This window comes from Psittacula echo (genome assembly GCF_963264785.1).
Source record: "Psittacula echo genome assembly, chromosome: 4".
NCBI classification, from domain to species: Eukaryota; Metazoa; Chordata; class Aves; order Psittaciformes; family Psittacidae; genus Psittacula; species Psittacula echo.
In genome coordinates this window covers 109,285,950-109,312,437 of record NC_137738.1, presented here as the reverse complement: position 1 = coordinate 109,312,437, position 26,488 = coordinate 109,285,950, and the positions used below count along the sequence as shown (strand labels likewise).

The 26,488-nt window shown below is 64.5% G+C and overlaps 4 protein-coding genes and 1 pseudogene across 6 annotated transcripts; 2 read left to right on the top strand and 3 right to left on the bottom strand.

The window, feature by feature from the left end:
- Nucleotides 1–26: 26 nt before the first annotated feature.
- On the bottom strand, nucleotides 27–5,316 carry LOC308220170 (cGMP-dependent protein kinase 1-like; annotated as a pseudogene). The gene is made up of 16 exons: nucleotides 5,163–5,316; nucleotides 4,356–4,539; nucleotides 4,129–4,295; nucleotides 3,811–3,924; nucleotides 3,270–3,431; nucleotides 3,008–3,103; nucleotides 2,504–2,580; nucleotides 2,192–2,236; nucleotides 1,648–1,786; nucleotides 1,446–1,574; nucleotides 1,278–1,367; nucleotides 1,059–1,200; nucleotides 822–985; nucleotides 628–744; nucleotides 327–389; nucleotides 27–264 (listed from the first exon to the last, which is right to left on the bottom strand). The product of its transcript is annotated as a cGMP-dependent protein kinase 1-like (transcript).
- Nucleotides 5,317–5,607: 291 nt separating this feature from the next.
- Nucleotides 5,608–8,264, top strand: KHK (ketohexokinase; the record flags this gene model as incomplete). Its single annotated transcript, XM_080615297.1, has 8 exons — nucleotides 5,608–5,752; nucleotides 5,850–5,966; nucleotides 6,231–6,365; nucleotides 6,912–6,984; nucleotides 7,240–7,386; nucleotides 7,757–7,845; nucleotides 7,921–8,078; nucleotides 8,179–8,264. Exons 1-8 carry the CDS (start codon nucleotides 5,628–5,630, stop codon nucleotides 8,262–8,264), a joined length of 930 nt encoding a protein of 309 aa, XP_080471423.1. The 5' UTR covers nucleotides 5,608–5,627.
- Nucleotides 8,265–10,632: 2,368 nt separating this feature from the next.
- PREB (prolactin regulatory element binding) lies at nucleotides 10,633–13,117 on the bottom strand. 2 transcript variants are annotated; one of them, XM_080615249.1, is made up of 9 exons: nucleotides 12,949–13,117; nucleotides 12,581–12,767; nucleotides 12,191–12,402; nucleotides 11,915–11,995; nucleotides 11,720–11,844; nucleotides 11,436–11,609; nucleotides 11,293–11,365; nucleotides 11,039–11,198; nucleotides 10,633–10,951 (listed from the first exon to the last, which is right to left on the bottom strand). In XM_080615249.1, exons 1-9 carry the CDS (start codon nucleotides 13,081–13,083, stop codon nucleotides 10,857–10,859), a joined length of 1,242 nt encoding a protein of 413 aa, XP_080471375.1. In that variant the 5' UTR covers nucleotides 13,084–13,117; the 3' UTR covers nucleotides 10,633–10,856. The 2 variants fall into 2 exon arrangements, with proteins under 2 accessions (XP_080471375.1, XP_080471376.1); XM_080615250.1 differs by lacking the exons at nucleotides 11,039–11,198; nucleotides 11,293–11,365.
- Nucleotides 13,118–15,972: 2,855 nt separating this feature from the next.
- SLC5A6 (solute carrier family 5 member 6) lies at nucleotides 15,973–21,877 on the bottom strand. The gene is made up of 16 exons (XM_080616069.1): nucleotides 21,848–21,877; nucleotides 19,345–19,823; nucleotides 18,941–19,006; nucleotides 18,818–18,869; nucleotides 18,664–18,731; nucleotides 18,427–18,581; nucleotides 18,090–18,230; nucleotides 17,869–17,998; nucleotides 17,676–17,764; nucleotides 17,494–17,606; nucleotides 17,341–17,408; nucleotides 17,160–17,246; nucleotides 16,859–17,043; nucleotides 16,666–16,778; nucleotides 16,472–16,593; nucleotides 15,973–16,388 (listed from the first exon to the last, which is right to left on the bottom strand). The coding sequence occupies exons 2-16, from the start codon at nucleotides 19,672–19,674 to the stop codon at nucleotides 16,236–16,238; spliced, it is 1,872 nt and encodes a 623-aa protein (XP_080472195.1). The 5' UTR covers nucleotides 19,675–19,823; nucleotides 21,848–21,877; the 3' UTR covers nucleotides 15,973–16,235.
- On the top strand, nucleotides 21,564–23,761 carry ATRAID (all-trans retinoic acid induced differentiation factor; the record flags this gene model as incomplete). Its single annotated transcript, XM_080615963.1, has 7 exons — nucleotides 21,564–22,334; nucleotides 22,463–22,593; nucleotides 22,714–22,785; nucleotides 23,022–23,093; nucleotides 23,186–23,307; nucleotides 23,381–23,481; nucleotides 23,592–23,761. 7 exons carry the CDS (start codon nucleotides 21,564–21,566, stop codon nucleotides 23,694–23,696), a joined length of 1,374 nt encoding a protein of 457 aa, XP_080472089.1. The 3' UTR covers nucleotides 23,697–23,761.
- Between the last annotated feature and the right edge of the window lie 2,727 nt (nucleotides 23,762–26,488).

The following is a 26,488-nucleotide window of genomic DNA, read 5'->3' as shown; positions in this document are numbered from 1 at the left end:
CCCTGGGCCCATGGGTCTCACTGCCATCAGAAATCCTCATCCCAGCCCAAGAATTCGTCCTCCGCTGGCATCCAGTTGACTGAGAAGCCCTTAAAGTTGGCATAGGGGGGTCTATGGTGGGGGGACATGGGGTCACAGCCAGCCCCTCCTGTCCCCTCTCCAGCAGTGACTCCTGGCCCCCAGCTCACTTCCTGGATGAGCTGCAGGGTGGGCGCCTCCAGCTGCTGCAGCAAAAGCTTCTGCCACCTCAGGGCCCCAAGACATCTGGGGGGTAAGGGTGATGGAGGAGCCATGGGGGGGGCCCTCAATCCCCTGCACCCCCTTACCTATACATCTTGATGCCACAGATGCCACTGGCTGTGTTCCCCAGGCACGGCCTCTGATGGTGCCTGCAAGAGGATGGAGGGGTGCAGAGCTGGGGGATGCACCCCTTGTATCCAGGGCACCACTTTGCACACCAGGGTGCAATGACACATCCGGGGACACCCCCCTCCATTGCCCATTGGGGCTCAGTGATATCCTTAGGTGGCCCCCACACACACATTGGGTGCAGCACTGCACTTGGGGCACCCCACAGCATTCCAGTGGCCCCTGCCCTCACCAGTCCCATGCTGGGTGCCCCCACACCTGCAGAGCTTGCCAAAGATTGAACAGCCGGCCTTACTGAGGAATGCCGGGAAAGAAAAGATGCCATCCAAGATGTGGCTGTAGCTCTACCAGGGGTCCGTGCTGTGGAACAGAGGTCTGGGGGCAGGACGGGGGGTGCAGGTGGGCCCTTACATGGGGTCTCAGTCAGCCCCCCTCTGCCACGCTGGCCTCACCTGCCCACCAGCAGCTCTAAGGTGAGGGCACCCAACATCCAGAAGTCGATGGCGATGTCATGGCCCTCTTGGCACAGCACTTTGGGCACCAGGTACTCAGGGGTCCCGCAGAAGGAGAAGCTCTTCTCCCCCTGATGCAGCTCCTTGGCAAACCCAAAGTCAACCTGAGGGCACCAGCACTGTCACTTGTACAGACCCATCAACTCCACTTCACCACTGGGACGCCCTCCCTAGTACCAGCTTCACATAGCCACGCTGGTCCAGCATGAGGTTCTCAGGCTTCAGGTCAAGATAGACAATGCCACATCAATGCAGGTACTCAAGGCCCTCAACCACACAGGCTCAGCAGAACACAGCCAATGGCTCCTCCAAGCAGCACCTGCACAGCAGGGACTGGCGGTTGCAAGGCACAATGTGGCACAGCACCATGGCACAGCCTAATGCCCAGCACCATACACCTCGCACAGCTTGGTCCACAGCTCACTGCCCTGGCAGAACTCCAGCAGCAGGTAGATGCACTGCCTGTCCTGGAAGGTGCCGAAAAACCTGCTGCAGAGAAGGGTCAGTGGGATGTTGGCACAGCCGGTGGCTGCACCACACTGTGCCCATAGTGCCTGTGCTTACCCCACAACGAAGGGGTTGCTTCTGGTGGCCAGCACCCACCACTCTGTGTGCACACACTCCTGCTGCCGCGTCCACACCACCCAGTTCTTGCAGATCCACTTCAGTGCAGAGCTGCTCCTGGCACCGCACCTGAGCATGGGCAGTGATGAGCACTGGGACAGGCACAAGCGGGAGCCAGGGGAATGCAGGGTCCAGCTCGCACCAGCTCAGCTCTGCCAAAGCCACCGGTGCTCAGGACAACGCACTGGCCCTGCCATGGCCCCTCCTCATAGCACACAGCCTGCAGGTCCTCCAGCCGTGCTGGCAATGGGGGCTGCTGCAGGCTTGGGGACCCACAGCTCCTGTGAGTGGGGACCATGGCCCTGCAGGACTTGCAGCAGCCCCATGGGACTGCTGACTCCCAACCTTGCAGGGCTCAGAACTCCCCTGCTCCCCAGGGACAGCACCGGGATAGACCTTGGGGGCCCCTCAGCACTGGGCTGGACCCCAGAGACCACTATGGCACCAGGATGGGCCATGGGGATGTGGCAGCACTCAGAACCCAAAGCTGGACCTCCAAGACCTCCAGCTCAGGGACTGCTGTCTGCCACCTCCACTGCCGACCAATGTCAATGCCCTGAGGACAGAGTGCCTGGTTACAGGGCAGGATGGCTTGGCCCGCAATTCCATCTCACCTCATTCCATCCCGCTTCCATCTCCAAAGACCCTCATCCCCATCCCCTCCTACCCCATCCCATTCCACTCACCTCGCAGGATCCTCCAGGCCCAGCAGTTCTGCCTCAGCTGCATTCCTGGGAAATAAGGAGCCAGGAGGCTGGGGGTCCAACCCAGCTCAGTCCCCTAACCAGAACCCCCCAACTGTGGACCCCATGGCCACCTGGGATGGGTGCAGAGGGGGCAGTGGGGACCCAGCCCCCTGTGGGACCGATATAGAGCCACCTCCGGGTGCTCCATGGTGGGAACCCTCAGGGGGAGCAGTGCCGCCCGGCATCCATCACCACCGACCTCCCACCCATATGGGGTCTTCCTATTTGGGCCCCCCCCATGGGAACACTCACGGCTGCATGGGGCAGAAGGAGCTGAGTTCCAGGAAGTCTCTGTAGGGCAGAAGAGTTGTCAGTGGGGCAGGGCTGGGCTGGAGGGGGACAGGTAGGGGGAGAACATGGGAACACCCACTCCTTGGCCAGGGTGACGCAGGTGACATGTCCCTTTACTTGGCACAAGGCTGTCTGGGGGCTACCTCTGTGCAGAGAAAGGGATTTAGGAGTGCATGGGGAGACAGGTTATAGGGAGTGCATGGGGGGTGCATGGGGGGGTTGTGCCCAGGCTGGCTGGGACACTCGGCTGCACAGGGGTGCTTGGGGGTGCACTGGGGCAGGGGGTGCTGGGCACCTACTGCAACAGGGTGAGCTCCCCAAAGTGCTTGCCAGGGCCCAGGACACAGATCAGCTCCTCCTACCTGGCCTCATGCTGGCTCACCTGCACCTGCAGCATAGGACATGCAAATGGCCTGAGTAGGGTTAGCGTGGCAGGCACTGCTCCTGCCCTGGGGATCCCAGTGCCATGGGTGCTGCAGTCTCCTCTCCCTTCAGGATGATGTAAAAGTTTTCCCCCTCATCTCCCCCATGGATAATGACATGGCTGGGTTCAAAGGTGCACTGCAGGCAGGGATGGGGCAGGAGCAGGCAGGGTGCAGGCAGCCCCCAACCCCCCCCCCCCCAAGGCCTGTCCCAGTAGAGCCAGGCTCCAGCCCCCAGGGCTGCAGCCCCCTGGGGTGCACTCCCCAGCCCCACACAGGGAGCCCTGTCTCAAGCGCTCACCCACCTCCTCCATGGCATCCAGCAGCATGCAGAGGTGGCTGTCAGACATCCTGCAGACAGGGCACCCTGCAGGGAGAGGGGCTGGACCATGGTCTGCCTGTGCCCTTCCTGTGACCTGCCTGCACCGCATGAGCTCTGCCTGCACCATGCCTGAACTGGGTATCAGCTGGGAAAAGCCAGGAACTGGGAGTGGGGTGGAGATGAGATGGGATGGAGGTGATGATGATGATACGGATGATGAGGAGGAGAAGGCTGTGGCTGGGCTCTGCAGGCCAGTGCTGGCCAGAGGGTCCAGGCCCCCCAATCTGGTTGCTGGGGGAAAGGTCTTGAGTGCTGAGTGCTGCAGGTGCTGCAGGTAACTCAAATCACAGGGAGCCCAGGATCTCAGCCCGGCGCTGTGTGGTGTTGCTGGTGGCAACAGCACGCTACCACTGCCAATCAATGGCCCAGAGGCACACAGGGCTGTGTGCTGAGACACAGGAGGGGGTCAGGGTGTTGGGTCCATGCAGTGGGTACCCCGGGCCCGTGGTTGGGGTGGTCCTTACCCTGCATGGTGGCCGTGCACCTGCAGTGGTACAGCAGGGCCAGTTCCCCCAACACATTTCCTGGCCTCAATGTGCGGAGTGGGCAGTCACACTGGCTCACACTGAGCTGCCTTTCTGCGGAGAGACATGGCAGAGCATGCACACATGTATGCACACATGCATGCATGCACACACAGGCTGCCCTGCAGCAGGCAGCCTCACACATGCACCCACATCGTGCATCTCCTGCAGCAGGTGCACATTGCAGGTGAGCTCACATCCGTGGGCAGGCACACACATGAGCACACCTGCACGTGTGGCCTGGCGCTGCACTCCCACCTGCCACGATGTACACGACGGTGCCCTCAGTACCCTCAGCCAGAACTATGTCTCTGGGGCCATGTTGGATGGGGGTGAAGCTCTGGACCAGAACCTCAGGATAGCCCTCACCCAGGCACCGCAGGAATGGGCTGTGCTCCACCGCTGCCGCGATGAGGCTGAGGTCCCTGGGGACACGGGGTCATGAGGACACACAGATCCCCTAGTCCCCGGTTCCTGCTGGCTACCTGGGCAACATGGGGCTGTTGGACACACAGAGGGCATTCCCACTGGTGAAGGCCTTGGGGATATTGGCTAGAGTGCAGCTGTCTTGCCAGCTAGGAGGTGGCTCCTTGGAACCCTCCTGCAACATGCTCTGCAGGAACGTCCTCTCCTCCTGCAGCCGCAGCTCCGGCAGCAGCTTGTTCATCCCTGCACCCCATGAAGGGACAGCTCAGCGTCAGCCTAGCCAGCACAGGGCAGGCGCGTGGAAACAGAAGGGAGATGCCCTCCCGGGTGCAGGGTCATGGCCCCACACAGCTCCAGATAATTCCACATGTCCCCATGTGACCCCACATATCCCCACCTGTGCTATTGGCCTTGGCACAACACACTGGCTGTAGCAAAGCACTTCTGGCCACAGCAAAGTGTGGGGGACACAGGACCCCATAGTGCCACGTTCTCAGCCCCTGCAGCATCACAGGAGGATCCCATGGGTGCCCCATCCCCAAAAAGCCACCCACAGGCTCTTTCCTGGCTGCAGCACAGCAAGTGCCACGTGCCGTCTGACCCAGGCAAAGGTTGTGCTGCTGGCACAAGGGAGCCAAGGGCCTCGGAACAGCCTCTGCCACAGCGCATGGATGTGGTGACCTGTCCTGAGTGCTCTGTCAGACCCTGTAGCTCAGCCCTGCTGCCAACTCCATGCCCGTGCCTACCTGCTCCCCACACCGACCGCCGTTCCCTCCCAGCCCCATGCTGTCTGTAACACGTTAACCAGCACGTGCCGACCCACGCCCGCGCCTGCTGCCACTCACTACACCCCACTGCACCCTGACCTGCGCCCCGTGCCGGGGAGAGCTGGATGGCGACGGGGGCAGAGTCCAGCTCTGGCTGCACTCTGACCGTGGTGCATGTCACCTCACAGCACCTCAACGTGGGGGGTGCACAGGCACCGGGGTGCATGGAGGGGGTGCACAGGGGGGTGTGCATTTCGGGGTCGGTGTGCAAGCAGCGCGAGAGACTGAGACGCAGCACGTGCAGCCCCGCACACCCCTGCGGGCAACACACGCAGAGATACAGCGCACGGTCAGCGGCGGGTTCGGGCGGTGCGGATGGGGGGGGCGTGGCCTAACCCCTCCCTCTCCCCGGGCACAGAGTATCGGTCTGATTGGCAGAGCTTGGAAGGGCGTGGTGTAGGGAGGCAGGGCCCGACGCAGGGGCGGAGTCTGTGGAAGGGGCGGGGCCTATCGGCGGTGCCGGTGCCGGTGCCGGTGCCGAAGCGGAGCGGCGCGGCTCAGACGATGGCAGGGGCCGCCCGGCGGGGCCCCGTCCCTGGCGGGGAGAAGCGGATCCTGTGCGTGGGGCTGGTGTGCCTCGACATCATCAGCGTGGTGGAGGCATATCCTGCCGAGGACTCCGACATCAGGTACCGGCGGGCGGGCTGCGAGACGGGGCAGCTCCACTGGGAGCTGCCGAGGTCTCTCTCAGGTCTGTCCCGGTGCCCACGGTCCACGGCCTTGCAGGTGCGTGTCGCAGCGATGGCAGCGGGGTGGGAATGCCTCCAACTCCTGCACGGTGCTGGCGCTGCTGGGAGCCCCCTGCGCCTTCATGGGCTCGCTGACCACTGGGCACGCTGCTGAGTAAGTGGGGAGCGGGATGGGGGTTCCGGGCCGCTGGCGGGGCCCTACTCTGACACTTCCACCGGCCCTTCTGCATCTCTCCTGCTGGCAGCTTCGTCCTGGCCGACCTGCGGCGCTACGGGGTGGATGTGGGCCATGTGGTGCCGCAGCCCACCAGCTGCCTGCCCACCTCCATTGTCATCGCCAGCGCCAGCCGGGGCACCCGCACCATCCTGCATGCCTGCGGGTGCGTGGCGCCCCTCACCCCGCTCTCTGTCCCCCAAGTTTCATTGTGGCGGATTTCCGGCGCCGGGGTGTGGATGTGACACACGTGGTCTGGCAGCCCCGTGGGGATGTGCCCTGCGCCTGCTGCGTTGTCAGTGTCGCCAGTGGCACCCGGACCATCGTGCTCTACGACACGTAAGGGCCCCATCACCTGGCAGGCATCACTAGGCTGGGCCTGGCACCTGGGGCCTCCCCTGCACCCTGGGATCACACAGTGCTCAGCCCCAGGAAGAGGCTCTGCTGGTGCCTGCTGGGGCTACTGCTTCTAGATCAAGTGATTCTCCATAATCCTGCACATGCAATGACTGTCAATCGTCCCACAGCTCGTGATTGCCCCTGTGCCATTGCCGTGATTGGCGGTGGTTCCTTGGCCGTGGTTCCTTGGCCATGGCCGTGCCTGCAGGGTGAATGCAGCCCTTACCCCAGCATTGTGCTGGCCACACTCACGCAGAGCTGTGGTGGCTGGGGATGATGGGCTTCGCATCACCACACTGCCCTTTGAGTCCATCTCAGGGTCCCGCTGTGCCATCATTAATGATTAATGATTCACTTGGATGGTGCCATCCCATGGGGAACTCTGCCCTGGGCAGCACCGAGCCCTTCAGCCCCAGCCAGGGGTTATCTGGGGCCATCCCATGCTGTTGCTGGTGTCCCCCCCCCCGCCTGACCCCCCACTTGCAGGAACCTGCCCGACGTGACAGCCCGCGACTTCGAGCAGGTTGACCTCTCCCAGTACAAGTGGATCCACTGGGAGGTGAGCCTAGGGCTGGGAAGAACTGGCGCATTTGGGGTTGGGCATGGGGCATCCCGGGGCCGGGGCTTCAGTGGCTGAGGAGGTGATCCCTGGGTCAGAAGGGGAGAACCAAGGGTTGAGGGAGGGACATCCCGGGGCTGGGCTGGACACTCCGGGGCTAGGCTGAACCTCCCGGTGCCAGTCAGGGGGAACTCCCCCCGATGCCGTCAGACGTACCCTGGATGTGCCCTAAGCAGGCGGTGCGCGTCCCCGCAGGCCCGTAACGCAGCGGAGCAGGCGGTGATGATGCAGCGGGTGGAGCAGCACAACCGGGCCCGGCCGCCAGAGGACCGGGTCCGCACCTCGGTGGAGCTGGAGAAGCCGCGGGAGGAGCATTTGCTGTTGATGAGGCTGGGCGACGTGGTGCGGGGCAGGGCTATCGGTGGGACGGGGCAGGGCTATTGGCTGGGAACGTGGCCACCGGCCCTGGTCGGGGAGGGGCGGCAGAGTTGGGGTGTAGGTATGGGGCGCGATGGGGATGGGGGGCAGCCGGGGACAAGAGGTGCATTTGGAGCAATGGGGTGCCGGGGGAGGGGGGTGGTACTGTCTGTGCAGAGGCATGGCAGTGTGGGTTGTAGTTGGGGCCTGGGGGTGCAGTTGGGGTCTAGAGGGGATAGTCAGGGTCAGGAGAGTAGCTGGGAGAGCAGAGTCGAGGGGGCAGTCATGGTGCTGGCAGAGCAGTGGGTCCTGGGGGTGCTGGGGTATCCCTCCCGCCTCAGCCCCTCTCCTGCAGGTGTTCATCAGCAAGGATTTGGCCCAGCACTTTGGGTACCGGTCGGCCCCCGAGGCGCTGCAGGGGTTGCGCAGCCGTGTCCAGCCAGGGTACGGGGGGTCAAGGGGTGCTGGTTGGGGCAGGGAGGGTATGGCTGCACCCCACACCCACCCCTCCGCCCCCAGTGCCACACTGATCTGCGCCTGGGCCGAGGAGGGGGCTGACGCCATAGGGCCGGGTGGGGAGCTGGTGCACTCGGATGCCTTCCCCCCAGAGACCCTCGTGGACACATTGGGGGCCGGGGACACCTTCAATGCTGCTGTCATCTTTGCACTCTCAGCAGGTGAGTGCATGGCACAGCCACAGCACGGCCATGTGTCACCATGGCCACAGCTCAGCTTGCCCCGGCCTGGCCTAGCTGGACTGACCCTCCCATTCCCCAGGGAAGACCCTGCAGGATGCCATTACCTTCGGCTGCCGCATTGCAGGCAGGAAATGTGGGATCCAGGGCTTCGATGGCATCGTTTAAGCTAAGCACCCATTCCCATGCCCTGCCCCACACCACTGACCCCACACCCGGCACCCCCAACCCCACTGCCAATAAACCCCAGCACTGACCCATGGCCTTCTTCTACATTGATCCAGGTGAGCACTGGTGGCAATGCCTGTATTTCTCTGTCCTGGCATGTTACAGGAGCAAACAGTGTAACCCTGGCCCTGCTGCAGGATGGGGGACCCCCCATGCTAAGTGCTCTGGGTGGGGCAGGGAGCAGCCCTGTCCACAGCCCTGCTCCCTACCCCTCCCTGGGGTCCCCACATACTAGGGCTGCCTCTGCCTCGGGGGCTCAGGAGCTTCAATCCTGGGGGTGTCCTCCGCCTCTATGAGTCCAGCATCGGGGGATTCAGCCTGGGGTGTTACAGCCTGAAGGACTTCCTGCCCCTCTTCCTGCTTCTCTGCTGGCCCGAGTCTGGGGCCATTCACCCCCATGTTCCCCCCAAGCATCTCTGGTTCCCTAGCATGTGGCAGGAGGGGTGGCCCTGGGGCTCCCCGCCCTTGGCCAGGTGACAACAGCCGCTTAGGGGGGTCAAGCAGCAGCTCAGGGGGGTTGAGGAGCCCATCCCTGCTCATGTCCTGCCTCTCCAAGGCTCGATCCACCAGCACAGCCACCTATGGGGACAGGTACGGGGTGAGGGCCCAGCCCCGGGGCGCTGTGGGGTGCAAGGGGCCAGCCCCACGGGATGTACCGCATCAACATATGGCTGCCTGCCATTCCGCTGTGCCAACACAGTGCCCAGCAGCTGCAGCAGCTCCAGCCCATCCAGATGCCCGTTTTGGTCGTGGTCATGCAGCACAAAGAGGTAGAGCAGGACTGTGGGGCACAGGTCATGGTGGGGCTGGGGCTGCATTCCTGCCCCTATTGGACCCCCAGTACCTACTGCTGCACAGCCTCACCCTGCTCCCGTGTCAGGGCCTCCACATCCTGCTCCAGCATTGCCAGGCTCTGCAATGTGCTCTGCAGCAGCCTGGGGACAGTGGGGCTTTAGGTAGGCACATACGACCCCTGCTCCACAGCATGCCCTATGGCCACCCCCAGGGCTGCTGCATTCTACAGCTGTCCCCAGGATCACCCTGCCCCACAGCTAGCTGGGTACTGCCCATGCCCCCCACCCACTGGGTGACTCCCTCCCTGATCCACAGCCCTCAGTGCCATGGAGCTCCTGTAGGGCTCCCACAGGGTAGGGACTCACAGCAATGTGGGCAACTCTGGGCTGAGGAGGCCAAAATCAGGATCCAGTCTCATGGCTGCAGGGTCCTCAGGCCTGGCCAGGAGAGAGGGTGGGTTACCTGTGTTCCTGGGGTGGAGGGCACAGTGCCTGCCCTGGCCTGGCCTAACATCCTCACACAGCATCCCTTCCATCCATGGCCCCCACAGCCCTGTATCAACCCCAGTGACCCTCGTCCTTGACTGGGTACCCCCAGGACCACTCATTACTGTGCATCCTGTCTGTACCTGTGCACCCAAACCTCACCTGTGCGTCCTCCTCACCCACGAACCCTCTCCTTACACCTCCTCATTCATACCTGTGCCCCCCGCCCTGCGGGGCAGGCCGTGTCCCCGGGACCAGCAGCAGCAGCAGCAGCGCCAGCGCATTCCTCATCCAGCAACCCGAGGCTACAGTCGGGTGAGCGGCGCAGGGTGAGAGCCCCCGGGGGAGGTCACAGCCACAGCCCCGTCCACCCATCCCGGAGCCCTCCGGTACCGCCAGCCCCCCTCCCCTGCCGGGAGGGAGCGGCAGCCGTGGGACGGGCACGGAGCTCCGCGGAGCGTCCACCGAGTCCAGCGCGGCGAGGACGCGCTGGCACCGGGCGGGGGGTGGAAGCGCTGGGCGGTGCACAGTGTACACTGCCTGCACTGCTCACACACACGCATCCCGTCCCGGCGTGAGGAGCAGATGCTGCACACACAGTGCAGCCCCCTAACACCCCACGGTGCTCCCTCACCCGGATCCTGTCCCACGTCCCGGCGCAGCCCGCCCCGCCTGAGGCCGCGTAGCTGACACGTCCCCCGCCAACGGCACCGGTCGTACCGACCCGTCCGCCCGCCGACCCTTCGCCAGTACCCGCGGGGTGAGCCCGGCCGCGCACCGCCTGCAGCGCAGGGGTTAACCGGCACCCGGCGCCTGTGCCACCACCAAAAGTGGCCGCAGCCGTGACACGCGCCCGCCCGCGGGGCGGGGAGACGGTGGCCGGCGCGGTACGGTGCAGCCCAGTTGTTCTAGGACCGAGCTGTCCCCCGGGGGGGTGGCCAGGGCATTCGGCAACCGCCCCTGCCGCGCCTCTGCTCCCCTGCGCGGAGCCCCCTCGCTCCTCCCAGCAGGCACAGACGCAATAGCACTGCTTTCGCCTTCCAGTTTTAATAACGGCGGTGGGGCAGGGGGACCCTTCTTTGCCGGGGCTTGCCCCACATGGCCGCCAGCACCGTCCCCGGGCTCCCCCGTTCACACCCCGCGTGCCAGCGCCGGGGCTGGTCCCTCATCCTCTTCACAGTCTGTACGGGGTGGGCCGGGCCTGGCCCGGCGGAGTCTGCCCAGCCCCAGGGGCCCATCCCGGGCCGGGGGTCTACAGGAAGCCCGGGAAGGCGAGTTGTAGCAGCAGGATGGCAGCCACGATGAGCCCGGCACACAGCAGCAGCAGCAGCCAGACAGGGAGGGAGCCTGTGGAGCAGAGCAGTGTGAAGGCAGGTGACCACCACCTGGGCTGGAAGATATGCCCAGTACCGCAACAGCCCCCTCAGCACCTACGTCGACTGGGCAGAAGGTGCAGCTTGCAGCGGCTGTCAACAGCCACGCTGAGCAGGGCAGCCTCATTCCCTGCCAGCAGCTCCCGTCCATGCCGGCTCTCAGGTACAAAAGCCATGTCTGTCACCACAATACCATGGGCCTCCTTCACATAGTACAGCCTCTACAGGGAAGGACAGTGCAGCCCGGGAAGGGAGGGGGCTGCTGTGGCTGCCCCTGTACCCATCCCCACCAAGCCCCACTGCTGTGCAGCTCACCTGAAGTGAGAACGCGATGTGGATGGCAACAGAGCCTGTTACCGTGCCTAGTCCCAGGAAGGTACCTGAGTCACTGCAGGGAGTCAGACAGTGAGTGGGAGCTGCCACAACCCCCACCCCATGCCTGGCCAGCCCTGAGGTACCTTATGGAGAGGCAGGAGATGACCTCAGTACCACAGGGCCGGGTGAGCAGTGGCAGGAAGCTCTTCCCATCCCACTTGGTAAGGTAGCAAGGTGGGGGGCGGCGCTCCCGCTTGTGGGGCACCTGAACAGTGTAGAGCCGCAGTGCCCCAGCATTGTCCTCCACTGCCCCAAACCTGCCACGGGAAAGTGAAGGATGCATCAGTTGCCATGGCCAACAGTGACACCCCCATTCCCTTCACATGGGGCTGCAAGGGGGACTCTGCTGTCAGCTCCCCACCCTCACCGGCAGGCCTGGTAGCGGTAAGCCTTGTCAGGGATGCCAGGAAGGTTCTCGTTCCAGCACAGCCCCATCACCAGCTGGTCCTGCTGCCACACACAGCACTGGAAGTCCCTTCCTGCTGTCACCACCTGCACGCAGAAAGTGCAGTTGTATGAGGAAGGCTCTTCCCACAGGGCCAGGAAGACGTCTGATGCCCACCTTGTTGTCAGGGCTCAGTGCAATATCTTCGATCTCCCCATCATGGGCTTTGAACTCCAGTGTCTTCTTCATGCTGGGGAACTGCAAGGGCAGAGCACGCACTGGAGCTGTGTCACACAGGCCGGGACCCATGGCAGCCCCAGAATTGCGGGGGGAAAATGCAGCATTACAGACCCATAGGCACTGCTGATGCAGCACTGCTGGGGCCAGGCCTTCCCCATCAGGCACACAACAATACTGGCATGGTAATATTCAGCCTCAGTTCCCCCCGCCTACCTCCCAGAGGCGGAGGAAGCCATCAGCACCACCGGTGACAAGCAGCGAGCAGTCTGCATTGAACCTTACAGCTTTCTGCAAGGCATCAGGGCTGAAATCTGTGCGGACGCTGTGCAAACTCTCTACCGTCACCTCGCTTGTCTGATTCTGTGTCTCATCTTGCCCCACCGGGCTGGGGCCCTTCCGCTTCCGCGGCCCCTTCTCCCTGCTGCCTGTGGCGGGGCAGACGACACAAAGCCCTGACACAGCTCCCGCACAGGCCCGGGAGACCAGAGGCAGGCCAGGGAAGGGTCCAGGTCACTGCCCCATCCCCAGAGCGCCCCACAGACCATCCCACTCCACCCATAGCAGGCGCTGTCCCTGCCTCCCTGGGGAGCAGCGGACTCTCACCGTTGTGTCCGGCCGCGGGTTCGGGCGCCCGCAGGCTAAACCGCAGGATGTGGCAGCTGGCGTCCTGCCCCGCTGCAATGATGTCGTCGGCCAGCGCCATGGTCATGGTGGCGCGGGTCTCGGTGTCGTGCGAGTGCAGCAGGGAGGCGCTGAGCTTCCCGCCGATCTGCTCCAGCTGCAGGAAGTGCTGCAGGACGGTGCAAGGCCTCAGCCCAGGCTCCGCGGCGGGGACCTGCTCACGCCGGGATCGGCCCCACGGCCTCGGCCCCCGCCGAACCCGCCGGGGCCGCTGCCCCCTCCACCGCCGCGCCCAGCCGCGGCAGCCCCTGGTCCTCCCGCCCGCCCCCCGTGCTCCCGCTACGCCGCACCACGCCATTGCGGATGCCGGTCTTGGCGGCGCCGCCGCCGCCAGCGGTGATGGCGAGCGGCCGCCGCGGGTGCAGCCGCACGGTGTAAAGCGGGAACGGCGCCCGGTACAGCTCCGCCGGCCGCCGCGGCGCCATAGCTGCGCCGCACACGTCAGCCGGACACCCCGGCGCTGCGTCACGGCACCAAGAGCACGCACGCCCCGCCCCACACAATGGCTCCGCCTCTCCGGGCAGAACCCCGCCCACCTAGCGGCTAGCCCCGCCCCCAAAGCAAAACCCCGCCGCGATCCAAAGCCCCGCCTTCTGTGGTCCGAGCCCCGCCCACCCATGGCCGAGGGCGTCCCCCGTGTGTGTCCCATGGAGGGCTGGGGGCTGCCCCCCAGCAGCTCAGCCAAGCAGCACCCCTGGGCAACAGAGCCTCCCCAAACCCCTCGTCGGTCCCCCCGTGCTGCCCAGCGGGGCTGTCACAGCAGTCCTGGTTCCCTCACCCAGCCCCACAGCTGTGGGGTAGCATTCGCAGCCCCACAGGCACCCGGAATAGGGGTCCCTGCTCAGCCTTGCCACCCCGCACGCACCCACAGAGCCCCATGGGCAGTGGAGGTGGTGGGGTAGCCAGGTCACCCATGGGTTCCCCCAGCTCCAGGATTCTCTGTGGTCTCACTTCTCTCCCTCTCAATGCAGCCTTGACCTGGCTGCCCCCAGAGGGTCCTCACCCTGCCGCAGTGTGGGGCGGCGGGATCCATGGGTGCACTGTGATGGCTCCCATTCCACAGGTAGCGCTGTGGGCCTCACATGAGGTTGGGGCCCAGCGTGACCTCATGCGAGCACACTGGCTGGGACTCGATGCCTGCTGTGGGGCCTCACTGTGGGGCTAGTGGAGCTCCAGTGGGCAGCCACAGCGGGGGAGGCCAGGACAGGCAGAATCCTCCTGCTCATCCCAGTGCCAAGGAGGGGGCTCGAGGCGCCCGCCCAGGAGAGTCTGCAGGTCAGGCTCTGCTGGGAGGTATTGGGGGGATGCACCAGAGCTCCCAGGCACCTGACCCACAAATGCTTCACAATGCTGAGGCACAGGCAGGGACTGCCAGGAGCAGCATGGCCGAGACAGGCAGTGGTGGGCGCGGAGCAGGGTTGAACGCCCTGCACAGCTGCTCCCCAGCCCCTGCCTGCTCCAGCCCCCGCGGCAGGAGGAGAGGCACCCAGCACCGCAGGGCAGGTGCAGGCAGGGTCCCGAGATCCCCCTCTGCCCACCCGGAGAGCCCCCTGGCTGCAGGACAGGTAAGGAGCCGGCCAAGCACAGAAACAGGACCCTCAGGCCTCATGTGTGGCTGCAGCGCTGAGAGCACCGGCGAAATCCGGGGGTCTGCCATGGGGAGGGGGAGCATGTCATGCAGGTCAGGGGCAGAACTATGGGGTGCATGGGCTGCCTCTGGCACATGGCTGGGTTGGACACGTTCCCGTGGGTCTGATGTTCACCAGCTCCCTAGGACAGACAGCACTGCAGAGGACAATGCTGTCCCTGTCCCCATCACAGTGCTCACCCCAGCCTCAGCCCAAGTCTCTGCACAGTGTCATCTCTACCCCCAGAATGCAGCTCAGGAGCGGAGCCGTGTGCGGGTGCTGCATGGGGCCTTCCTGTTGCTGCAGACAGCCCTGCCCATCGTGCCCCCCAGCACCAAGCTCTCCAAGCTCAACGTCCTTGTCCTGGCCATCAGCTACATTGCCCACCTCCGCCACACACTGGTCCAAGGGACTCCCCCACCTGCGCTCTCCTGCCTGCCCCACAGACACCCGCTGCTGCACCCACTCCAGGTGAGAGCCCTGCCTCAGGCCCCAGTGTCTCCCTTGCATGATGGCAACACTCAATCCCTGTGGTTCCCCGTTACCCCCTGTGCACACCAGCACCACCCACTCTGCTCCCTGGGGCCCCCAAAGCACAATGCGCCTGGTCCCTGGGGTCCCCACTATGTCCCATGCACACTAATAGCTGGTCCCCAGTGTGACCCACACACACCAGCACCCACTCCCCAGAGTTCCCCATCCCAGGTGTGGGTCACCCGCAGAAGGACAAGGTGCTGCCATCCCAGCCCCTGTCCCACTCCATCTCTTGCAGAAGTGGCCAATGCACCCCCATCTCTACACTGGCCCTTGGGGCACCCAGCTCTGCCCCTCTGGGACAGCCACAGCCACCAACAGCCATGAGCCCACAGGCCTGGGAGACCCCAGGCTGGGACCAGGGGATGGTCCCCCATGACCCCAGGTGCACATGGCCACAAGACCCCCACATCTGCTTCTTTCCCACAATGCTGTGCCCCAGGATGGGGATCGGGGCAAGGAGAATGGTGTTTGATCCACACCCCCATCCTGCATAGGGGTCCACGGGCACATGGTGGGCAGTGGTTGCCCAGGGTGTCCCCTCACTGCCCACAGCGGGGCAGGGCATTGGCCAGGACCCCAGGGACACATGGAGTGTGCTCTGGTGGGGCTGGTGCTGTGCCTCCCACCTTGCCTGTGGACATGGGGGCTAGCGGCTGCCTGGCCTGACCCACAGCAATAAACCTGCAGCCAGCATTCACCTCCTGCCTCCTGGCTGCAGGATAGGCCTCCCCAGGATCCCAGGGGCACCCAGAAGGTGGGGAGAGGGGTGGAGGTCCTGCACCCCCCAGCCATGAAGCAGCTGCCCCCGAGCTACACTCACCGGGGTCCCCTGGCCAGGCCCCACCACCAGCCTCATGCTGTGGGACAGGGGCCAAGGCTGCAGCCATAAATCTGCCCCAGCTGATGAGACCCCGCACCCAGAGACAGGGCCCCCTCCTGCTGTGGGAGATGAGACCTCCATGTCCCCACAGCTCCTGGAGCAGGCTGCTCCTGGACTGCTCCAATGCTTGCACTTTAGAACCATTTATTGGGGGACAATGGAAACAGAGATGGATGATGGGGGGCTGGATGGAAGGGGGGACGCTCCGCGCCCTGAGGGTCCTGGCAGCCCCCAGTCCAGAAGCTGTGTGTAAGGCACGTGGCCAGGCCAGGGGCACTGGGCAATGTCCTGGCCTGGGGGGAGTCGGGAGCACCGCTCTGACAGCCCCAGCCTGTGGTCCCACACCCCCCAGGGCTCAGGGCCAGCCCGGAGGGAGGTGCAGCCTGATCAACCCCCCCAGGAGAGACTCAGCCCCCCCAGCTCTTTGGTGCTCCCCCGGGATACCAGGGGCGGAGTTTGTGCCCCCTGGCCGGGGGGCACTGGGAAAGGGCGTGGGGGGTGTCCGGGACCCCCATGCCAAGGGGAGGTTAGCTCAGAAGGAGGTTTCCTGCACAGCATAGGCAGGGGCCCCGGCTGCACGAATGTAGCCCTGTCCTTCCTCCTGCTCCTGCTGCCCAGGGCTGGGGAGGGGCAAACCATTGGGCACTCCATTGCTCTTCACCACTGCATCCACAGTGTCGGTGTTCTGTGGGGACAGAGCAGGGGGTAGCAAGATGACCCCATGTCATCCCCCCCACCAAGCAAGGTGCTGTGGTCTGTGACCCTCACCTCGTCAGGGAAGACCACCCCACAGCAGAGCTTCTGCCGGTACTTCTGGGGCAGGCAGCAGAGCAGGTGAGGCAGGACCGGGTAGATGGTGCGGGGATCCACAGACGCTGCTGGTGTGGGGCCTGAGAGGCAGAGTGGAGGGTGAGCAGAAGGGAAGGGGGCTCGCCAGCAGCCCCCCACCACGCCACACTTACCGGTGAGCAGGCTGACCAGGAGCCCCACCACGATGACGGTGGTGGAGTTGTGGGCGCTGTACCACATGTAGGACAGGCTGTAGAACTTCTGCAGCCCTGTGGGGCTGGGGAAGCTGGGTGTGAGTTGGGGGGCACGGAGCAGCACCCCCATCTCACAGCACCCTGTCCCCAAGACCCCCCCCCCACCCCTCACCTCTTAGGGGCCTCCGTGGGGGCCAACAGAGTAGTGGCGAGGACGGTGGTGAGGTTGCCCATGGTGGGTAGCACGGTGCTGTTGGGTGGGGGGGTCCCCACGGCTGCCCCCATGCTGCGCATCAGGCTGCCAATGCCCACCCAGAAGGCCATGGCCAGGCCGGCCAGCAGCCCCACGACAGCACCCTGCACAGGGGGACAGGGAGGGTGCTGACCCCCAGACAGGCTCAGGGTGCCCCAGTCACCCAGCACTGCCCCATTCCATGGGCTACATGCCCCTAGCCAGGCAGGGTGACACTCACCGTGGGGTTGGCACAGGGAAAGAACATGCCGAGGCAGAAGAGCCCCAGAAGTGGACCTCCCACCATGCCAAAGATGCTGATAGCAGCCTGTGGGGATACAGCCCTCAGCACCAGTCCCTTTCTCAGCTGCACCCCTGCTGTGTGCCCAAGATGGGGGGGCACCCTGCACCCCCACCCCTACCTGCAGCACGGGCCCTAGCATGGAGGACACGTAGGCCATCCCCAGGCACAGCAATCCATAACCAAGAGCTGGGAAGAGCAGAGCAGGGGGGTCACAGCAGCGCTGAGGACCCCACTGCCTCCAGCGCAAGCCCTCCCATGCCACCCCCCTCACCCAGCAGCTTGGAGAGCAGCGTGGCCTGTGCCTCTGACAGCCGTGGGCAGTGTGGCCGGACCAGGTCCTCCATCGTCACCGTGGCCAGTGAGTTGAAGGCAGAGGAGATAGTGCTGGGGAGGAGAAAGAGGTGTTGGGGGCTCAGCTGGGGCCCCTCCAACCCCAGGGTCCTCCCAGCTCACCTGAGGCACCCGCTGAAGAGGCAGGCAACAAAGAGCCCAGGCAGCCCCGGGAGGTCCTTCAGCACGTCCATCACGAAGTACAGCACCAGCTGGAGGAAGAGGGTGAGTGCCCATGGGGCTGGGAGCACCAGGGAAGCCTGGGGAGTAGGGTCCGGCCCCATGGGCTGCAGGTGATGGGGAACACAGTGCCCACCTGGTCAGATGACTTGGGGTGGTTGCCGGGTGCCAGCGTATGCTCCCGGTCATAGACGAACATGACGAGGCCAGTGAGGCAGCTGAGGCAGAGGACAATCTGCTGGCAGGGGAACACAGCGTAGCAGGAGCTGCAGGCACCGGGCAGGCATTAGAGGCTGGGGGTCTCGCAGCAGAGGGACCCATCCCGGCCACGGGATCCCCAGCCCTGGCCCCACTCACAGCTTGGCCTCCCGCTCACTGCGGGAGCTGAGGTACCGCTGCACCTGCGCCTGGTTCACCCCATACAGCGACAGCATCATGAAGACTCCCCCCACTGCCAGGGTCCAGAAGGTGTGCCGCTCAAAGGGGTCAGGGTTCAGGCTGCAGAGAGGCACAGGCAGTGGGTCATGGCACCGGGTCCTCACTGGCACCCTGCACGCCATGCCATGGGAGTGGATGGGGTCCCTCTTCCCCACCCCACATCCTTCCCAGCTGTCCCATGGTGTGAGGTGGGGCACCCGGCCCCTGACGGGTGAAGGCATCTTGGCACAGGACATGCTGGGGCTGTGGCACTCACTCGATGCCAGAGATCTTGCCTTCTTGCTCGGCCAGGCGCCAGACACGGGCCATGCCACCCACCCGCTGGGCACCCACCACGATGACGGCCAGCTGCCCAGCGAACATCACCAGTGTCTGGAAGACGTCGGTCCAGATGACAGCCTTCAGCCCGCCCTGCATAAGCACAGCGCCCATCACCACAGCCCGGCACACAGGGCACCCCACAGCCGGGCAGCGGTGGTGGGATGGGACTCACCAATGTCGTATATAGTGTGCAGACCAGCCCCATGGTGAGCACTGCGCTCCAGAGGTCAAAGCCCGTCACTAGAAGTGATGGAGGCCATTAACAGGTTGCACCCTCATGCAGGATGGGGCTTCCAGCATTGCCCCCCTGCCCCTCTCCTCCTTACCTGCATTGAGAGCCAGCGCGGGCGCATAGAGTACCACCCCCATGTAGATGACCTGCAGGGAGAGCAGCGCTGCAGCCATGCATGGCCCCATCCCCATCTGCCACAAACCCCCACCCCACTCACCATCTGGAAGATAAAGGTGATGGTGCCGAAGACCCGCACCGTCTTATTGAAGCGCAGCTCCAGGTACTGTGGGGAGATGGGTCAGGGCATGGATATGGGGTTCTGAGCAGGGAGGATGATCCCCATGCCCCCCTCAGCAGCAGGAAATTTGGGGAGCGGGCAACCAGCCCTACCCCCAGAAACTCAGCTCCTGCTGCCACAGGGACAATGGGGCTATCCAGTGCTGCTCAGGGTGAGGGGAGTCCTGTCTGCGGGGCATGGCACCAGCATGGAGGCACCAGGCAGTGAAAGACCGGGAGCCAAAACCCCACTGGGCAGCATCAGCTCATCCCCTCCCAGGACCATCACCTGCCTACACATCCCGCTGGGTGCTGGGCACCATGGGTGCCCCTGTTCCTGCTCACCTCATAGGTGCTGGTGATGCGCAAACGGTAGAAGACAGGGATGAAGACGTGTGCTGGGATGAGCAGCCCCAGGAAGTAGGAGCAGCCGAGGAACCAGTACTCGGTGCCGAAGTGGTAGATCTCAGCCGGCACGCCCAGGATTGCCACGGCCGACTGGAAGGTGGCGAGCAGGGAGAGTGTGACAGGCAGGAAGCTCATGTTGCGGTTGGCCAGGAGAAACTCCTGCACCGTGCGCTGCCGGTCCCCGCTCAGCGCATAGAAGAGCCCGATGGCTGATGACAGCAACAGCAGCAGTGCGAAGATGCTGTAGTCGATCACCGTGAACTCCATGGTGAGCTTCTCCTCTTGCCTCTGCCCTGCAAGACCTGCTGCTGCCCGGCCACCCGCCCCAGCTGTGCCCTGCCGGCCTCATGGGCACACTGAGCCCCGATGGCTGCCCTGGCAGCACGTCCTGGCCGGCATCTCCCTGGCGCTCGGAGCTGCAGGAAGAGAGATGGGTGTTGGCACTGGGAGCTGCGCCTGACACTGCAGGGACCTTCGCTCACTCCTCTGTCTCAGCCTCAAGGACCTGGTACGGGGGGGGCAGTCTGGATGAGGAAAGTTCCTTTAACCCTTCTCCTCCCTCTAGGCTGGGCTCGGCACCACTCACTCAACCCACCTGTCCTCTGAGGAAGACAGGAGCCTCTTCGCACTGAGATCTCGGTTGCAAAACCAGTCCCACCCAGTACCCCGGCGGCACTGGCCCCGCCAGCCCAGCAGAACCAGCCCCACGTTCCCAAACCCAACACCACCACCCCTGGTGTGGGACAACCCTGCCAAGCCCGGCAGCACTGATCCTGCCCCGGCCAAGCACAACACAACCCAACCGCCCCGGCACCGCGCGGCTCCGCCAAGCCCAGCAGAGCTGCCCCCGGTGCAAGAGCCCAGCCAAGCCCAACACAACCACCCAGCCCTGGCGCCAGCCACCAGCCCTAGGGCCAGTGCAGCCGCCTCCACGGTGGCCCACCCAGCAGGATCAGCCCTGCCAGCACCTCCCAGCCCTACAGAACCCATAGATGGGGCTGGGGAGGGTAAAGGGATGTGCAGTGGAGCCCCAGCTGTGCTGGCGAGGGGGTACATGAGGGAGCCCTGTCTGCCTTGCTCAGCTGAGCAGGGACAGCACAAGATGACCCTCATGACAAGCATGAAACTGGGGATGGACAGACACATGGACAGGGGAAAACTGACAGCTCCAGAGATGTCTGGCAGCAGCTGGATGATCAGACCTCTGAGCCACTGCTGGCCCTGGCACCTTTTGCCCTGCCACAGGCAGATCCTCAGGCTTCCTGGCTCTATCATAGCAAAGAGAACGGGGCAGACAGGCAGTCCCAGGAACAGGGCACGAGCAGAGACCCCCGCTTCCACCTCCACCAGCAAGCAGAGAGCTGTGGGGAGCAGTGGCCCAGGCACCAACAGAGCAGGGGGTGCAGGACGCAGAAGCACCCTATACCTCTGTTCCGGTGGGGCAACATTTGGAGCTGCCATGGGTCACAGAGCAGGCTGCCTATGGTGGGAGGCTGGTGCGGTGCCTGCCATGATCTGCAGAGGAATGTCTGCCCATGGCATACTTGGTGGGATTAGGGCTGGCATTCATGCACCCAGCGCAGCCTGCCCGAGCACGCCCGCCACAGGGACAGAGCGGGCTGGCATGGGGCCCCTGCAGCAGTGCTAGAGCCAACACCAGCGGGAAGGGGGTGAGAGGGCAGTGCCTCCCGCCTCGCACACCACCGTCCCTGTCCTTGCCTTGGCCACGACACCACCCCGTGCAGCGGGTCCAAGGTCACCCCACCGCATTCCACTGTGAGGACTAAACACGGGGCAGGCAGTGGTGTGGTCCTTGACGGCTGTTCCACCGGTGTCTGCTCCACTGCTTCGGCAGCCTTGGCTCAAGGCTCCCCCCTCGGTGTCCCCGAAGCCCCATCGTCCCAGCCCCGCAGTCCCCATCCCCACTCCTTGTCCCACGGTAACCCTACTGGTGGTCCTGCTGTCCTCTCCAGTCGGTCCCCATGTTCCCAGCCCACCCCACTCCTCCCCCAAAAGCTCAGCACACCCCCTGTCCGTGTCCACGCTCCTTCTTCCTGTATCCCCTTGCCCTGCTTCCCGGTGTACCAGGTGAACCTCCCCGAGGCCCAACCCTCCTGTCCCCGCTGTCCCCCCCTCATACACCTCCCTGTCTCCCCATGTCGTCGGTGACACCGTTAGAGGAGGAGGAAGCACTGCCCAGCCCCGGTGCCTCGGGATGCCCCGAGGCCACGGCCCTGCTGCCCTTCCGGGTGCCCCCGGTGCCCTCAGCCCACGGCCCGGTCCCCCTTTTCCCCGGACCCAGACCCGGCTCTCCGGAGCCCCAGCGCCGCCGGTGCCGGCAGCAGGACGAGCCCCGACCCCACCGTAGCCAGAGGTCCGGGCCCAGCAGGAGGGCTCCAGTGACCTTGAGGGGCCACAGCGGCCCCGGTGCGACACTCACCGGCGGGGACCACCGGCGCCATGGAGCCCGACCCACGTGCCGCCGCGACAGCCGCCAGCGCGCACTGATGACGCACGGAGAGAGGCAGCTCTGCCCTCACGGACATATCCGCGCCGTCCTGCACGTCCCGCGCGCCGTGATGGCGTCACGGCCACCGCTGGAGACCCTCCCCGAAGTGCCCCCGTCACGCTCCACTGCCTCGGGTGGGTCACCGCGCCCTGGCGGCCCTTCGCAGCGGGAAATCCCCCCACGGGCGCGCGCGGGGCACAGAGAGCACCGAGTGCAGACACACCGCGGATCGACCCCGCCGGCCCCCCGGCACAGGCGGGAGCTCCTCACCGGGCCCGCCAGAGGGTGCTCTCGCAAGCGGGCGGGTCCGACGGGGCGGTCCCGGAAGAGCCCCGGGAGGGGCGGGGGTGCCGAGGCCATGGGGGCTTTCCTCATCATCCTGCTGCTGCCGCTGCCCTGCACCATCGGCGGCGCGGCGGTGAGCGGCGGGGCCGGCGCGGGGCCACCATCCCGGGGATCGGGCGGTGTCGCTATGGCTCGGAGGCTGCCCGGGACATAATACCGGGAACTGGGGGGGTTCCCGACCCCTCCTTTTTCCCTCTCCAGGTGTGCGGGAGCTGCCCCGGGCCGCTGCGGAACGGCTCTGTCGTAGCCCAATACTGTGCATCCCGGCCCGGCACAGAGAGAGAGGGGCGCTGCTGCTGGGAACGGGACGTCCATCTGGAGCGGTTGCTGGGGTACGGGGAGGGGGTGGCGGTGGGTACATGATGGAGGGTCATGGTGAGGGACCATGCCTGGCGCAGGGGGGTGTGAGGTGCCAGGCACATGCCTTCCCCCAACTGCTGTTACCCCCCCAGGCTGGACCTGAGCGACTGCTCCCTGCAGAACCTCCCCCCGGGGCTGGCTGAGGCCTCCTCCGCTGCTGTCCTGTGAGTCTGTGTCCCTCTGCGTACCCCCACGTGCAGCCTCTGTTCCCCTCTGGGGGCTGGGGGACAGCCTTGGTCGTCCCTTTTCCCACTGTCACCATTGCTAGGCTCCGAGCACCCCGGTGTGTGTTGATTCACTGGGGAGCCCTGTGGGAACCTCCTGAGGCTCAGCCAGGCTAAGGGCAGGGTGCTGCACTCAGTCGGGGCGATCTCTGGTACCGATGTGTGTGTGCTTGCAGAGACCTGACTGAGAACCCCCTGACAACCCTCCCCAATGGCTCCTTCCTGGGCTTCACCCTCCTGCAGCTGCTGTGAGTACGGGGGTGGGCTGAGGGGGCTGTGGTGGTGCCAGTGCTGTGCTCTGCTCACCAGCACAGTGCTGGTGCTGAGCTCTGCCCCTCAGAGCGGTGCCACTGCCGCTGGGGTGCCCAGGTGGGATCAGCGCCTGGGAGGAGGTGACAACAAGCGGGAGCAGCCGGCTCTGCCAGGGCCAGAGGAACTCCTGCAACAGCTCTGGGGAGCCCGGTAAAGCAGGGGACGAGAGGTGGGAGGTTAGGGGGCAGGGCCTGGCTTGTGACCCTCTGCTTTGCTCCACCAGCCTGGCCATGCCCTGAGAATGCTGCCTGTGCTCCAGATGGTCCTGGCCACGTCCAGTGCCTCTGCAACAGCCCCTTCCACGGGTACAAGTGCCTGCGTGAGGCGAGTGTCTGCAGGACGGGGACTCCCAAGTCCTCCCCTGCCAGAGCAGTGTGGGGCAGTAGGGCTGCGTAGGGAAGCGGTGGGGGCCACTAACTTCTGCTTACTTACAGGGCACGTTCCCAGTGCTGCTCTTCTGCGGAGTACTGGGAGCCACCACCCTGTCCGTGGCCCTCCTGCTGTGGGGCACCCAGCGCCGGAAAGCCAAGGCCTCCTGAGAAGACCTCCTAAGTGAGGGGGGTGCTCTATATCTCGGAGGGGCCTGTGCCGCTGGGTTACAGTTACTGGGCAGCAGCGAGGGATGAATAAAGCCCTGGGCAGCCTCTCTGTGTGTCTGTGTGATCGCACCCAGGGCTGGCACAGCGCCATGGGACAGGGATGTGGAAATCAAGCACAGCGTGGGCTGTGGGGAGCTCGAGGCGCGATGTGCAGTGTGGAAACCACGCATGAACTGAGAGAACATGAGACCACAGGGAGCCTTGGTGGGAACGGAGTGAGATGGGACAAAGGCAGGAACCAACCCGCGAGGAATATAGCATCAGGTCCCTCACGCGGCAAGTACAATGCTCCGCAGTGGAGACATTACGAGACCGGCTTTGAAAGGCAAAGTATGATAACCAACGGCGTCTGCAAAGCTCCTGAAAAAATTCTCAGGTATAAATAAGCCTGTCTTTTAAACTGGTTAAATCAGGAGAGAGCGCGAACGCAGGCCCCCACTACCACAAATTATGCAGTCGAGTTTCCCGCATTTGGGGAAACCGCAGGGGTCAGCACACCCGGAGTGCAAGGGATGAGCCTCGCCCTGGGAAAACCACCTGCTTGATCATGGTGTCTCCCCTGCCAGGTAAGTATGACTGCACCTCGCGCACCCACCGCCACACGCCGCGGAACACACGCGCACCTCACGGACACCGCACGCGACGCATCCAGCTTGAGCCCCACGCTGCACCGCGCACCTGCCCAGAGCCCTCGGACGCCCGAGCCCACGGGGGTGGTTTTGTGTTGAGGGTGTCCCGTGATGCCTCGCGCTGCTCGTTTGCATGGACACGCCCACACGGGGCCCCGCCCGTCACCGATGGCCACCGGACCCCCCCCCCCCGCCAGCCTGTTGCCGGGCCGGGAAGTGCCCCGGCACGGCGCCGTGTCCCGAGGTCTCCGCCTACGGAGCCGAGCAGCACAGCGAGCCGTGCTGGTGGAGGGTGGAGCTGTTGCAAGGTGTTTAAAACGGAAACCCTCCATCAGGGACAGGTTCATCGAGGGCAAGTCCTGTTTAAGTAACCTGATATCTGTCTACAATAAGGTCACCCGGCCACCTGCCTGTGGGGTGCAGGGAAGGCGGTAGATTTAGTTTTCTGGATTTTAGTAAGGATTTTGCTACCGTCCTTCACAGCATCGTTCTGGATCAGGTGTCCAGGTGGGATGAGCAGGTTCATAGGGTGCTGGGTGAAGAAACAGCGATCACAAATGGGAGTTGCTGTTGACTCTCTCAAGGGCCAAGAGGCCTTGCAGAGAGATATAGATAGATGGGAGCACTGGGCAACCATCAACAGCATAAAAGGGAACAAGAACAAATGCCATTTAGGATGGAGTAACGCCAGGCACAAATCTAACCTGGGAGAGGAGTGGCTGGAGGGCAGCCCTGCAGGAAGGGACCTGGATGCTGGTGTGTCAGCAGGGTCAGTAGAAGCCAGCACTGGGCCCTGGCACCCAGAGGACAAACAGCACCCTGGGGTGCACCAATCACAGCAGAACCAGCTGGGCAGAGAGGAGATGTCCGACTGCATTTAGCATTGGTGCAGCCTCACCTGAGCACTATGTGGCGCTGGGCCCCACCGTTAGAGGACAAGAAGATCCTCAGATGTGCCCAGAGGGGGAAAAGCAAGCTGTGAAGGGCTGGCAGCATTGTCCTGTGAGGAGTGGCTGAGCACTTGGGGTTGATCTTATTTGGAGAGAGGGATGCTGAGGGGTGACCTCGTTGCTCTCTGCAGCTCCCTAAGGAGAGGACATGGGGAGGGAGGAGCTGAGCTCTTCTCCCTGGGATACAGCAACAGGATGCCTGGAAATGGTTCAAAGGTTAGTTAAGCAGGACTTGCCCTTGGTGAACCTGTGCTGACTGCCCCTGATAGTGGCATTATCCTTTAAACACTTTTCAACAGCTCCACCCTCCACCAGCACGGCTCGCTGTGCTGTTCGGCTCCGTGGGCGGAGACCTCGGGACACGGCGCCGTGCCGGGGCACTTCCCGGCCCGGCAACAGGCTGGGGGGGAGGGGGTGTCCAGGTGGCCATCGGTGACGGGCGGGGCCCGTGGGAGCCTGTCCATGCAAACGAGCAGCGCGAGGCATCACGGGACACCCTCAACACAAAACAACCCCCGTGGGCTCGGCGCACCCGGGCTCTGTGCGAACGCGCGGCGGCAGCAGGAAGAGGGGTGGGGAGCGCGGGGCGGTGCGGGGCGCGTGCCGGTAGCGCCGCGTGCGGTGTCCGTGAGGTGCGCGTGTGTTCCGCGGCGTGTGGCGGTGGGTGCGCGAGGTGCAGTCATACTTACCTGGCAGGGGAGACACCATGATCAAGCAGGTGGTTTTCCCAGGGCGAGGCTCATCCCTTGCACTCCGGGTGTGCTGACCCCTGCGATTTCCCCAAATGCGGGAAACTCGACTGCATAATTTGTGGTAGTGGGGGACTGCGTTCGCGCTCTCCCCTAGGCTTGTTGGTTATAAAGAAAGAGATTTGGCGGTCAGGTGTTTCTATACTTGCATCAGCTGTATTTACGGGGATGCTCTTTTTCCCACTGCTGCTTGGCCCGTTCGCGGTACCCTCCTGCGGGTTCTGTTAGTGCCAGGAAGCGGGGAGGGGGCCAGCCCGGCCCTGGCGGGATCTAAGCGCACTGTAGGGGATGTGAGGAGTAGCCCGAGCCCTTCGCCGCCCACTGGCATTGGAGCGTCCCCACAGCTGAGCTGTGAAGGCCTGGAGCCAGATTCGCTTCTCTTACCTCTCCCTCAGAGCTGTTGA

What these genes read in the sequence shown, in the direction of transcription:
- PREB (XM_080615249.1), bottom strand. Translation starts at nt 13,083, where the DNA reads ATGGCGCCGCGGCGGCCGGCGGAGCTGTACCGGGCGCCGTTCCCGCTT. An exon ending in ACCCGCGGCCGGACACAACG is followed by an intron (nt 12,403 to 12,580) that starts GTGAGAGTCCGC and finishes GCCCCGCCACAG; the next exon opens with GCAGCAGGGAGAAGGGGCCG. An exon ending in ATCTCCTGCCTCTCCATAAG is followed by an intron (nt 11,366 to 11,435) that starts GTACCTCAGGGC and finishes GACTCCCTGCAG; the next exon opens with TGACTCAGGTACCTTCCTGG.
- SLC5A6 (XM_080616069.1), bottom strand. Translation starts at nt 19,674, where the DNA reads ATGGAGTTCACGGTGATCGACTACAGCATCTTCGCACTGCTGCTGTTG. An exon ending in CGCGCTGGCTCTCAATGCAG is followed by an intron (nt 18,732 to 18,817) that starts GTAAGGAGGAGA and finishes CATCACTTCTAG; the next exon opens with TGACGGGCTTTGACCTCTGG. An exon ending in GCTGCTCTCCAAGCTGCTGG is followed by an intron (nt 17,409 to 17,493) that starts GTGAGGGGGGTG and finishes TGCTCTTCCCAG; the next exon opens with CTCTTGGTTATGGATTGCTG.